Here is a 10,950-nt window from a genome sequence, read left to right as displayed (position 1 = left end):
AAATCTTTTAATTTTGAAGCCCTGCAAGGAGCTCCAAATCAAGCTGCTTCCATCGCTCCCAGTCCGGGTGGAATGTGGAGAGCGAGGCATTCAAAGACTACTCCGAGGGCGAGAAGGAGTTGCACAGCACTGCAGCGATGAGACTCGCCTTTTCGGAGCGGGGAGTTTGGAGGGTGTTGCACCCTAATGCTGATGAGGTCAGTCGGGGGGCGGTGGTTTGCTGGGAAGGCGGGGCAGCAGGCTGCAGTACTCGGGTTTCTTCTCTCTCCTGCAGCACAGGGTAGGGTGCCTGCTCTAGCACCGAACGCGGTGCGAACGCTCCGCCTGCCTGACACAGCCAAGCGGGAACAGCGGGGGGCCCCAGCAGCATCCCCGCTCACAGGGAGGCGGCGCCGCCAAGTGACAGCAACTCTGGGAAATTCTTCCCACGCTACCTGCTCCAGCTGTTGAGGCAGCTGGGGGGGGGGGCCCTGCAGGTTCCCGAGTGGCAGCTGCTGCTGCTGCTGGCGGACTCCACTTCTCCCTGGGGCACGGGCTGGGCGGCTGCGGGGCAGGGGGCTCTTGGGGCAGACTTTGCACAGTTGGCTGGAGGGCTGCTGCGCTAGCCGGAGATGGGAAGGCAGAGCCTGCGCTGGGCCATTCTCCTGTTGGCCACTCTGGTGTGTCTGCTGAGAGGCGAGAAGCTGCGAAGCTGCGAGGACGCTCGGAAACTTTTCCAGCTGCGGCAGCTCGGCCCGGTCAAGGGGCTGCCGGAGACCCCGCGGTCAGGTAAGAGCGGGCTCCTGTACGCGAGGCAACGTTGCAGGGCGGGTTGCCCCCGCTTTCCCGGCCCAGCTGGACGCAGCATTCGGGCACCGCAGGGGGCGGCGTAGGCTCTGCCTCTGGTGGTGCGCGGCAGGCGCAGGCAGGGCGCCGCTGGTGTGAGCAGAGCCCAGACTGCCCCCAGCAGCTTCCTGTGGACGAGCTCCCTCGTTAGCGCTGCTGGCCTCGCCCCCACAGGAAGGTAACCCGCCCCGCCGCTCGCCTGAGCTCTGCTGTGTGGCCAGGAGGGTTTTGGCTGCGGTGGGGCTGGGCACGGGGCAAGGCAGTGCTGACAGGAGCAATGGGAGTGCTCCTGGGCGGCCGGCTGGTTCCTCTCGGCCTTCCCTCCAGCAAGTGGCACCTCCTCCTGGGGAAATGCAGAGCGTGGGGCTCCCATGCTGGCCCAGTTCAATAGCTACAGGCTGCTCTTGCTGTGGTTAGTGGGGCCAGCCTCAAGAGAAGGCGTGGGCTGGCTAGGGTAACTGCAGGCAGGATCGATAGAGGAGTGGGTGTATTTACGAGCTGACCCATGACTGCATCAGGGAAGCAGGAAACCATAAATATAGAACTTCTGCGTCTGGTACCACATTAGGGGTGACCATGTTTTCCCAAAATGAAAAGGGACCCTGTGTGGGACTCGACCCTGTATGACACCTTTTTTCTTCCCAGACTCTCGGGGCGGGGGGCTGATCTTAGGGGCCCTACTCCTGTGTCCTTTGCCTGAACACACCAGAACATTCCTCTATTCTTTCCTAGGAGGAAAATCACCTGATTTTTTATTTTTTGGCAAAACTGGGCACTTGGCTCATTTGCTTTTGCCAGCTGATAATCAGGGATGTCTGAGGCTAGACTTAAAAAGGGAACATAACGGGACATGTGTTCACCCTACACCAAATCCAAATGAATGGGCTTTTTTCATGGGAATAATACTACAGGGTACCAGAAACTTGGAAAAAAAGGAAGCAAGATAACTCCTTACTCCCATCCTTATCACTTTTTCCCTGCAGCGTCCCATAGTGGGGATGGATGTTGAAATCCTATCTTAATAATTGATTACATGGGGGATTTTGCCCAAATTCAGACTTCACTAGCCAGTCACTGATGTAGCTGCACCATGAGCTATGACTTGTATTAGTGCAACTCAAGCAATTGCAGGCAGAGATAGTTTCATCAGTCCAAATAGCAGTTAGAGGCTACCAGGCAATGGCTGTATTTGGGGCAAATCCCCATTAACAGAGGTACCTGCAGTGTTAAATTAATACTCTTGGCATTTTACATTAGAAACAAAAATTCACAAGATTCCTGTGCTGAATTGAAATGACCCATCCTTGCAAATAATGTGATTTGAGTATCTTTATGCAAGTGAATAGGACCATTGATTTCAGTGGTGCTAGTCCCTCAGGTAAAATTACTTACGTGTGCAGGGTCAGGAACTTGAGCGTCTGAAAATGTTTGATTCACAACTTTGAATGTTTAGATGGCAGATTGACCATCAGCAGTACAGTCTTACAGAAAAGATTTTCTGTAAATGGGGAAGATACAATTCAGAAATCATTTAAAAAGATGATAGTTTCCTCTTGGTCTACCCCAGAAAGTTTTGCTAGCATAACTTTGTCAGTTAAAAGGGAGTGGGGGAAAAATACATTCTTAACTGACATAGCAATGCTGGCAAAAGCCCTACTGTAATTACGCTGGCAAAAAAATGTCCTTTTGCTGGTGCAACGTATTCTGTTTTGGAAAGTGGTTTAAGATATTTTGTCAAAATGACTCTTTTCCCCAATATTAACTGAATTTTTGTCAGAAGTATTTGCCAGTATAGTTCTTAAAGTTTATCTATAGTGGTTAATCCTTTTAAATGCAGGCAAGGCCTAAAGGAACTTGTTTTGTTCCCCTTTGCTGAGGAAATGAAATTTGTGGTAGGGATGAAAAGGACTAGTCTACTGACTATCTGATAAGCAAATGCTTATCAGATAGTTGACAGAATAGTTGACTAGTTGCTTCCCTCCTCCCCTCTGTCTCTATCAAATAGTGGCAGCAAGTGGGGGTGAAGAAAAAGGGGTTACTTCAAAGTGGCAGCGCTGCACCGAGCCCGGGGTCAGCAGGGAAGTCCCCAGCTGACCTCGGGCTTCCAAGCTTTTGCCTTTGAAGTGTAACAACAGCCCTAGGACTGTTGTTACACTTCAAAGGCGGAGGTGCCCTATCGACTAATTGAATAGTCAGTGTAAAAATGCATTGACTATTCAATTAATCAATTACCAGATACTTAACATCCTTAATTTGTGGTATGGGGCACCATAGACATGCCTAAAATCTCATTGCAATATTTACTATTTTAATACTCAGATAAACCTAGATTGTAAACTACATTAATGGTAATATTAAGAATGGATTAAGCCTGAAATATTTATGAAATTATAATACTTTCATTTAAATTTTAGCTTCCTATGAAATGTGGAAACATGCATCACATTCTTTAAATTTCATTAGACAGTTACAATCTCAAACTAAGGTAATTGTATTGTCAAAATGTAATGATAAAAAAGATGGACAGATCGTTTGGAAGTGCTTATTAGAGATAGGCTTGAACCAAACTCTCAAAGCTAAACTAGTTTCCCTCAGGGGAAATTTGGATCTAGAGCCAAACCTTGTATTTTCTGCACATCTTTAGTATAGTACTGCTTATTTAATTAAATGTGAGCAATGTCAGGATATTTTTATGAGATAGTCTCAATTGTAGCCATATTCTCCAGAGTCCCTAAACTAAAAAAAAAAAAAAAACCTTCTTTCCTACCTTGATTCATTTGTAGTACAGTGAAACCTTTGTTATCCGGCACTCTTTTAGCCAGAAAATTTTGTTAATCGGCATTGTGCCCAGCCACGATACTGACATATCTTCAGGTGCACAGGCCTGACTTGGTTTACCATGATTGGCTTAACAATTTTTTAATTAAGAAGTACTAATCATCTTTAATTCAAAATAGAAATGTGAGACCAACTGCCTCACACTACAAAACTACCAGTATTAAAAACTTGAGTTTTACTATTATGGTCCATTGGTTTTTCCTAGGTTGATGGAACCCTCAGATAACTGGAATTTTTAGATAACCGGAACGCCCTAATCCCCAAGCGTGCCGGATAACACAGGTTTTAGTGTATATATTCAAGTTCTCAATGAAACATAATAGTGCCATTTTTTGCTTAATGACTGCAGTTAAGATGTTTGTAGAGGTTCCTTTCCCACTACCTTCACACTTTTCCCTCTGCTTATAGAAATACTTTGCCAACACAGCACTTAATAACTTTCTTCATCCACCCTCTTTGTATCTTTCCGTCAGTAGGGGCTGCTACTGAAATGTATTTGCTTTGAATTAGGAAAGTAGGAAAAAGTTCCCTTCAGAACTTACGATACTGTCCCAAGAAATGCTAGGCTGGCAGGGGCTGGAAGATAGCTTTATAGTCAGAAAAGTTTCCCTCTCAAGATGAGTTTTATTGCTGCAGAGCAGTGAGAGGCAACCTAGGCTAGTGAGTGGGCCTCATGAATGGCCCTCCTTCATCTCAGTGGGTCGCAAAACTGTTGTAACCAAGTCGGCCTCCCAGCATGATAGGATAATTTTGCCAACTACACTTGTGTATCTAGAATTTGCAGGGTGTGCCAATGGAACTGTAGCAACACTTCGTTTGGATGCAGAGGAAGCGAACGGCTCTCCCAATGTTGTGTGCAATCAGCACACACCTCACTCTTCAAGTGCCCTTTCTTTAAATGCATGCCACTTTTGTAGTACTGGCAAGGGAAAAACTATGCAGATGAAAACCAGCAGTATCTGGCAACCATACATATGGGCAGCGGTAAACAAAATGTTTTGTGGGCCACACACAGAATCCCAGTGGGCCTCAAGTTGCCTACCACTGTTATAGAGACCGTCAGTCAGATATGTGTATCCAATAAACTGAATGAAAATTTAAACTAATTGCCTTCCTGGTGAGTATCTATGAAGTTTTTAACAGTACATAGGCAAATAACTGTGGATAAAGGAATATGTAATTAGAGATGTCATATAAAGGAAAACTTGAAACAGTGAGAAAAACATTAAATGATAACTGGGGGCAGATAGGACAAAATGTAAAGAGAAAAGAGACAACTTTCACACTTTACACTGTCTTAAGGTTTTAAGGTTCATTTTCTGGATAAGCATTTAGGAATAAGCCTTTTGGTAAAGCTTTTCTGACAATATACAGGAATATTTTCTCTATGCTGCTTACTAGCAATTATTTTAATGTTATTGAAAACAGAAGCATGTATTACTTGATATTGCAATATTTCAGTAATAGCAGTATGAAATGTTATGGTTGGGATTAAAAATGTAATGATTTTGGATTAAAAATGTAATGTTGATTTTCAGATCAGAGGAGAATATATTTAGAGAGTGAGGAGTTTAAAGGCAAATAATCTTTCAAACTTAATGCACTTTTCAAACGCTTAGTGTATTTGGGTAATTCAGATGAATTAATTGTAAAACTTCTCAGGTGCCAGACATTGAGCCTAATTCTGCATACATTTAAGCATATGTGCAATATTACTCATGTGAGAAACTCCCTTTTGGGTCTAGTCTAATGACTGACAGTGGCATTTTAAAATAACAAAAATAAGCATCTGACAACTGCATGTAGGAGATTATGAGCTCGCGTGTGCACACATGCACGCACACGCACACACACACATGTACATATTTGTAAGGTCAGGTCTACACTAGACCTGGAAGGCTGGGTTAAGGTACGCACATCTAGTTACATAAAATACATAGCTGGAGTTGGCTTACCTTAAGCCAAGCTTGGTGATGTCTTCCCAGAGGGAGGCTGATGGAAGCAAATGTTTCCATCTCCTTCTCTTACTCCTCATGACTGCAAGGAGTTCTGGTGCCAACCTGAGCTGCCCTTGGTATTTGATTTATCAGGTCACAACTAGAGATGCTAAATCAAATGCCAGAAGTTCAGTCTCCAGTGCAGTAAGTGAAGACATAGTGTTAGTGAGTCTGCTTCATCCCTGATGCAAACGTGTTATAGTCAATGTAGTTGCACCAGGGAAAAATTAGGGTAATTTTGTTCATCCTCAGGTCTGAATGTCAGTCTCTTTTCCCTCTCCTTTTACGTAATGTTAAAAACCAAACAACCTTTCCATGTAGGAGAACTATGCTGATGCAGATTTCACAAAGTTTATTCAGTCTCCTTAACAATGATTTGTTCAATGACTCATAAGCCTGTGCTCGATATTCATGTATCATCTCTTATAATAAAACACTTAAATACATGGCAATTTTTATCTTTAGCTTTAAGAATACTTCACATTTGCAGCTTGTGCCTGAACTCTTTGGCAACTTGCCTAATTTTCTTAATGGTAAAACTACTGTAATTGCATTACCTCATTTTTTTTATTGTTCTGTGGTCTTAAAAGAACTTTCTTATGGTAGATGAGGTCTTTGTAAGATGATATTCACTGAACTTAGAGTTAAAAGTAAAAGTACAATTCTAGTTTCATATCATCTGTCCTTCACCCCACCCATAGCATTTTCCCCAGCACTTCTTTATGTATTTTAAAAAGCAATTTTTATTACATATTTCAGTAACTAGTAATTGTAAACAAGATTCTGCTCTAGTTCCCTGGTGCTTGGTGTGAAGTTGCAGTTGTGCAAGTATGTACCGTAATTCAGTTGCCTCCCTCTGTATGTAAAGAATTTTTTTCTGGCAGGGCAGGGAGACAGAAAACAAAATGGGGGACACCTGAGTGCAGCAGAATTGCAAATTCTATGGCATATTGGGAAACTGCCATATTCCATGCTTCCATGGAATCACAAAGTCCAGGGAGTCCTGTTTGAAATGAATGGGCAGTTTATGTTTCTTAGAAGCATTGCTTCAAGCTCTCTGCAGAGTCAAGCAGGAATCATTACATTCATTATGCTTAGTTCACCTTCTGAAGGTTATCTGTGCAATCATAAGCTAAACACATAATTAAAGAAAGAAAGAGTTGCAGAGATTGAGCAGTGCAACTGTTCTCTGCCAAGTGGTGAATTCCATGGCAAACTCCTATGCTATAGAGCTGTGTAATATATAGGGTTCTGATAATAGGCCAATGGGTAAATGAGGCAGGTAGTGTAAGAATATATACATGCAGTGATGCTGTTCAATCAGAAGTCTTTTTGCGATACATGAAAAGCTCCAGAAAAGATGGAAGCTAGCTTGTTTTGTGCCTGTTGTGTAAGGAAGGCTGTCACTCCATATATAATGGCACAGAATCTGAAGTAAATCTTTAAACAGATGAGTTTGTTTCTGAATTTTAAAAAAATGATCCAGCATGCTTTAGCTGTGATCGACCATCAGAATGGCTGAATTGGAAGTAATGTTTGGCACGTGTTGGGGGTTGCCACCAAGCTCAGAAAGGAGGAAGTTCGGTTTGTTAATGATAGGGCTTCTTCTCCTAGCTTCTGCTGAGAAGAAGTCTGTCCTTTTCTGGAAATGAATAGTGTTCAGTGGGATTGGACCTCAGCCAGGCTAGGATGTTCTGAACCAATTCTGTGATCTCTGGATTTAGCCTAGCAAAACAATTTGCATGTGTAAGGTGAGCAGAATTTGGCCTCAAATATACTTATTTCTCTTTCACTAACAGCTAAAGGTCTGATTTCACAAGCTTTCACTTATATGAATGGATCAAGTTATTTGGAAAGAGGATTTGCGAGACTAAGGCCATGCATGAGAGTATGAATTCAACTCAAGACCTTTAGCAAATAAGTACACCTAAACCAAAAGAATAATTAAAATTTCATTCTCAATGAAGCTGTGGCTCACTTAAGGCAACTTATTAATTAGTTCATTGTAATATGAGGGTTCTGGGAAACACACTTGAGTGTCTCAATTCAGGGCAAATTGCTTAGAGACAGGGCTACTTGCAATACTGGGGGTCCTTCACTATAAGGCACACCACACCAGTCACAAAGAGTACTTTTGTTCCACCACTCTGAGGGTACATCTAGACTACATGCTTTTGAAAGAAGCTTTGTCGAAAGAAGCTTTTGAAAAAGCTTCCTTTGAAAGAGATCGTTGAGACAGCCACAACTTTTTTTTTTGCTCTTTTTGAATGCTTTTTTTTGAAAAAGGGCTTTTTTTCGAAAAAGCACCTAGGCAATCTGAATGCTCTCTTTCGAAAAAGCCCTTTTGTGGTCAAGAACACCTTTTTTCGAAAGAGCTCTTTCAAAAAAAGGCATTCTTCTTTGTAAAATGAGGTTTATCGCTGTCGAAAAAACCACCACGTTCTTTCAATTTAATTTTGAAAAAACGCGGCAGCAGTCTAGACACAGGTGAAGTTTTTTCGAAAAAAGGCCACTTTAAAAAAAAAAAAACCTGTAGTCTAGACATAGCCTGACTAACAAGAAGCCATAGAAGCAATTCCCTTAGACACTCTAGTTCTCCTATGACATCACCAATAACACCCCTTGTACAGAAGAGAGGGTATACATCTCACTTGGTCCGCTTTGTACAAGATTTGTTGTAAACACAAAACAGTGGTTGCAACAATGGTCTGTAAGATTATAGTTTAATCTGATAATATCACACTCATTTTTTAAAGTGAGCACATGTAGATGTAGAGAGCTCTTCATTATGAAACTTATTGCAAGACATTTCTGAAAACTTCACACACGAGAACAGGATATTCCTTTTATTCGTGTTGGGACTTATCAAAAAATATCATGCTGAATGGGTATACTGAGAAACCTTCAGAGTTCTGTATAAAAGAGATAGTGATTGTTACATGAGCTAAAAAGCTTTTTCCTACTATTCTGTGATCAACATAATCTGACTGATATACACTTCTGAGGGAGAGAGGAGGCTCAACATGGATAAAAGTTTGCAGACGTTTTCTTGATATAGGTGAAATGGAAACAGAATGACATTTTTGCTCTTTTTCACTGTCATGCACAAACTTCTGCAACAAAACTATTTGTCCTACAGCACTAGTTAACAACACATGTACTAATCCATGTAGTGGATTAAACTTTTTAAGATGGAGGAACATCAAACAATATTTTTTTTATGAGGAACACCAAGGACTTTTTGTTGAGCAAAAAAAAAAAAAAGGTCTGGGAAAAGTTATTGAGAAGAAAGAAAAGAAAATAGGGTCGGGGGGAAAGTTATTGAGCAAAAGAAAAATAGAGTCAGGGGGAAGTTATTGGGGAGGGGGAAGTCACCTGTTCCTTTAAGGGTTGCCATTTTGAACTCCGTGGCATACCTCCGACTGCTTTGCGGCACACCGGTGTACCATGGAACACAGTTTAAGAAATACCGATGCAGTGGATTTCAAGCTATCACACCATTCCTAGTCAATTAGGTTTTTTGCAGATAGGTTTCAATTACTCTGCTCCAGTCACTGAAAGCAGCTGTGTTGAAGATCTGGAAAAGAAATAGGTCAATAAAATGTACTTTTATTTGTATATGATTAGCAGTCTTAAAAGTAAAAACAGTGTTCCTATAGGAGCTTGGAGTGATATCCGTGTTAAAAAGATGCTACAGTAGGCTTCCGATAATCTGGTACCTTTTGGACCTAGGTGGTGCCGGATTATCAGATTTGCCAGAGAATCGGGAGGTCCGCTACAGCTGCACGGCTTAACAGCTGGCCAGGACACTTTCTCCCCTCCCCTTTCCTCTTCGCGTCTCCTCCCTGCTGTAACCTGATCCTCCTCCCCCTCCCCTCCCCTTTCCCCTTCGCTGAAGCAAAACGCTCTTCTCCATACTGTAACCCCAAACCCCACCCCTTCCTCTCCCCCAACCTTATGCTCCGACTGGTTATAGCCAGCATGTGTGCTGAGCGGCAGGCTTTTTAATCAGCTGGTCAGGAGTGCTTGGCATTTTGATGCCAAAGTATCAGGAGTACCGAACAGTTGGATGCTGGACTATCGGAGTTTTACTGTACTTATTTTTTAAACGCTTTCTATAAAATAAAGTAGTGAGAGGAGTGAAAATATCAGAGTCTGCTTCAAATCACAGCACTAAACAAACATTTATTTTATTTTAGAGCATTTCTGTGAGTTCTAATGATATTTTTGTAGCTGTAACAGAAAGTCTATAAGGATGGTCTGTGTAAAATTCCATTATTCTCTTCCTCTACCTCTCCCTGAGAAACATGGGTGAGGGTTTCAAAAGGTGGAGGTTTGACATTTATTTTAAATTATGCAGAATTTGGATAACATGAATAGTTATACATTATTTCATTATGTTCATGTGTTTGTACTAATGGTATATCATGGCCTTGAACATGAAGGTGATAAAATGTCAATGTCACCTTATACATAGCAATGTCCATCTGTTGTATGACAGAGGAATAGCACTACATACCAACATTTTCAAGGGATTTTCATCTTGTTCTCTGTTGGGAATAACAGATTTATAAGTTAAATGCGTTCCCATTACTCACTGAATTAGATCTCTGATAGTGACAAACTTAAACAGGTACAGGCAGTCCCCGACTTACGCGGATCCGACTTATGTCGGATCCGCACTTACGAACGGGGCTTTTCTCGCCCCAGAGCTCACGGGTGGTGGGTCGCCACCTGTGTCCTCCGGGGCGAGAAAAGCTTCTCCCGGTCTCCCTGGTCTGCCGGGGGGGTCCATCAAAGCCGCTGGACCCCCCCAGCAGACCAGGGACACCCGAGCAAAGTCGCCGCCTGTGCGGCTTTGCTCGGGGGCAAAGGAGCAAAGCCACACGGGTGGCGGGGTCCCTCCGCCTGTGCGGCTTTGCTCGGGTCTCCCTGGTGTGCTGGGGGGACTCCCCCCAGCACTCGAGGGAGACAGGAGCAAAGCCGCACGGGCAGCGGGGTCCCTCCGCCTGTGCGGCTTTGCTCGGGTCTTCCTGGTCTGCTGGGGGGGAGGGGACGCAGCTAGTGCGCTCCCCCCCCCCCCAGCAGACCAGGCTTTTGTTGTGGGATGCCTCGGGTACAGCAGCTGGGGTGCTGCCGGGTTGGTCCTGTGGGAACCTACTGGGCAGCGCCCCAGCTGTTCTGTCCCAGGCTCCAGATTCAGCAGCTGTTGAAACTGATCAGGCTGATTCCAGGAAGCTGGGGGCAGAGCAACTCTGCTTCCGGCTTCCTGTAGTCAGTCCCTGGTCAG

At 43.6% G+C, this 10,950-nt stretch overlaps 1 protein-coding gene across 3 annotated transcripts in view; it reads left to right on the top strand.

The window, feature by feature from the left end:
* The first annotated feature begins 264 nt into the window (after nucleotides 1-264).
* GPC5 (glypican 5) overlaps nucleotides 265-10,950 on the top strand; it is a 935,733-nt gene continuing 925,047 nt past the window's right edge. For all 3 annotated transcript variants that reach the window (XM_089775428.1, XM_075918825.2, XM_075918827.2), the window contains exon 1: nucleotides 265-768. In XM_089775428.1, coding sequence (XP_089631554.1) covers nucleotides 612-768 — 157 coding nt within the window. In that variant the 5' untranslated portion in view covers nucleotides 265-611. The remainder of the gene's footprint in view (nucleotides 769-10,950) is intronic.

This window comes from Pelodiscus sinensis, chromosome 1, assembly GCF_052426305.1.
Source record: "Pelodiscus sinensis isolate ZL-2025 chromosome 1, ASM5242630v1, whole genome shotgun sequence".
Taxonomy (NCBI): Eukaryota; Metazoa; Chordata; order Testudines; family Trionychidae; genus Pelodiscus; species Pelodiscus sinensis.
The sequence above is the reverse complement of the archived record's forward strand: the minus strand, read 5'-3'. Positions and strand labels throughout refer to the sequence as shown.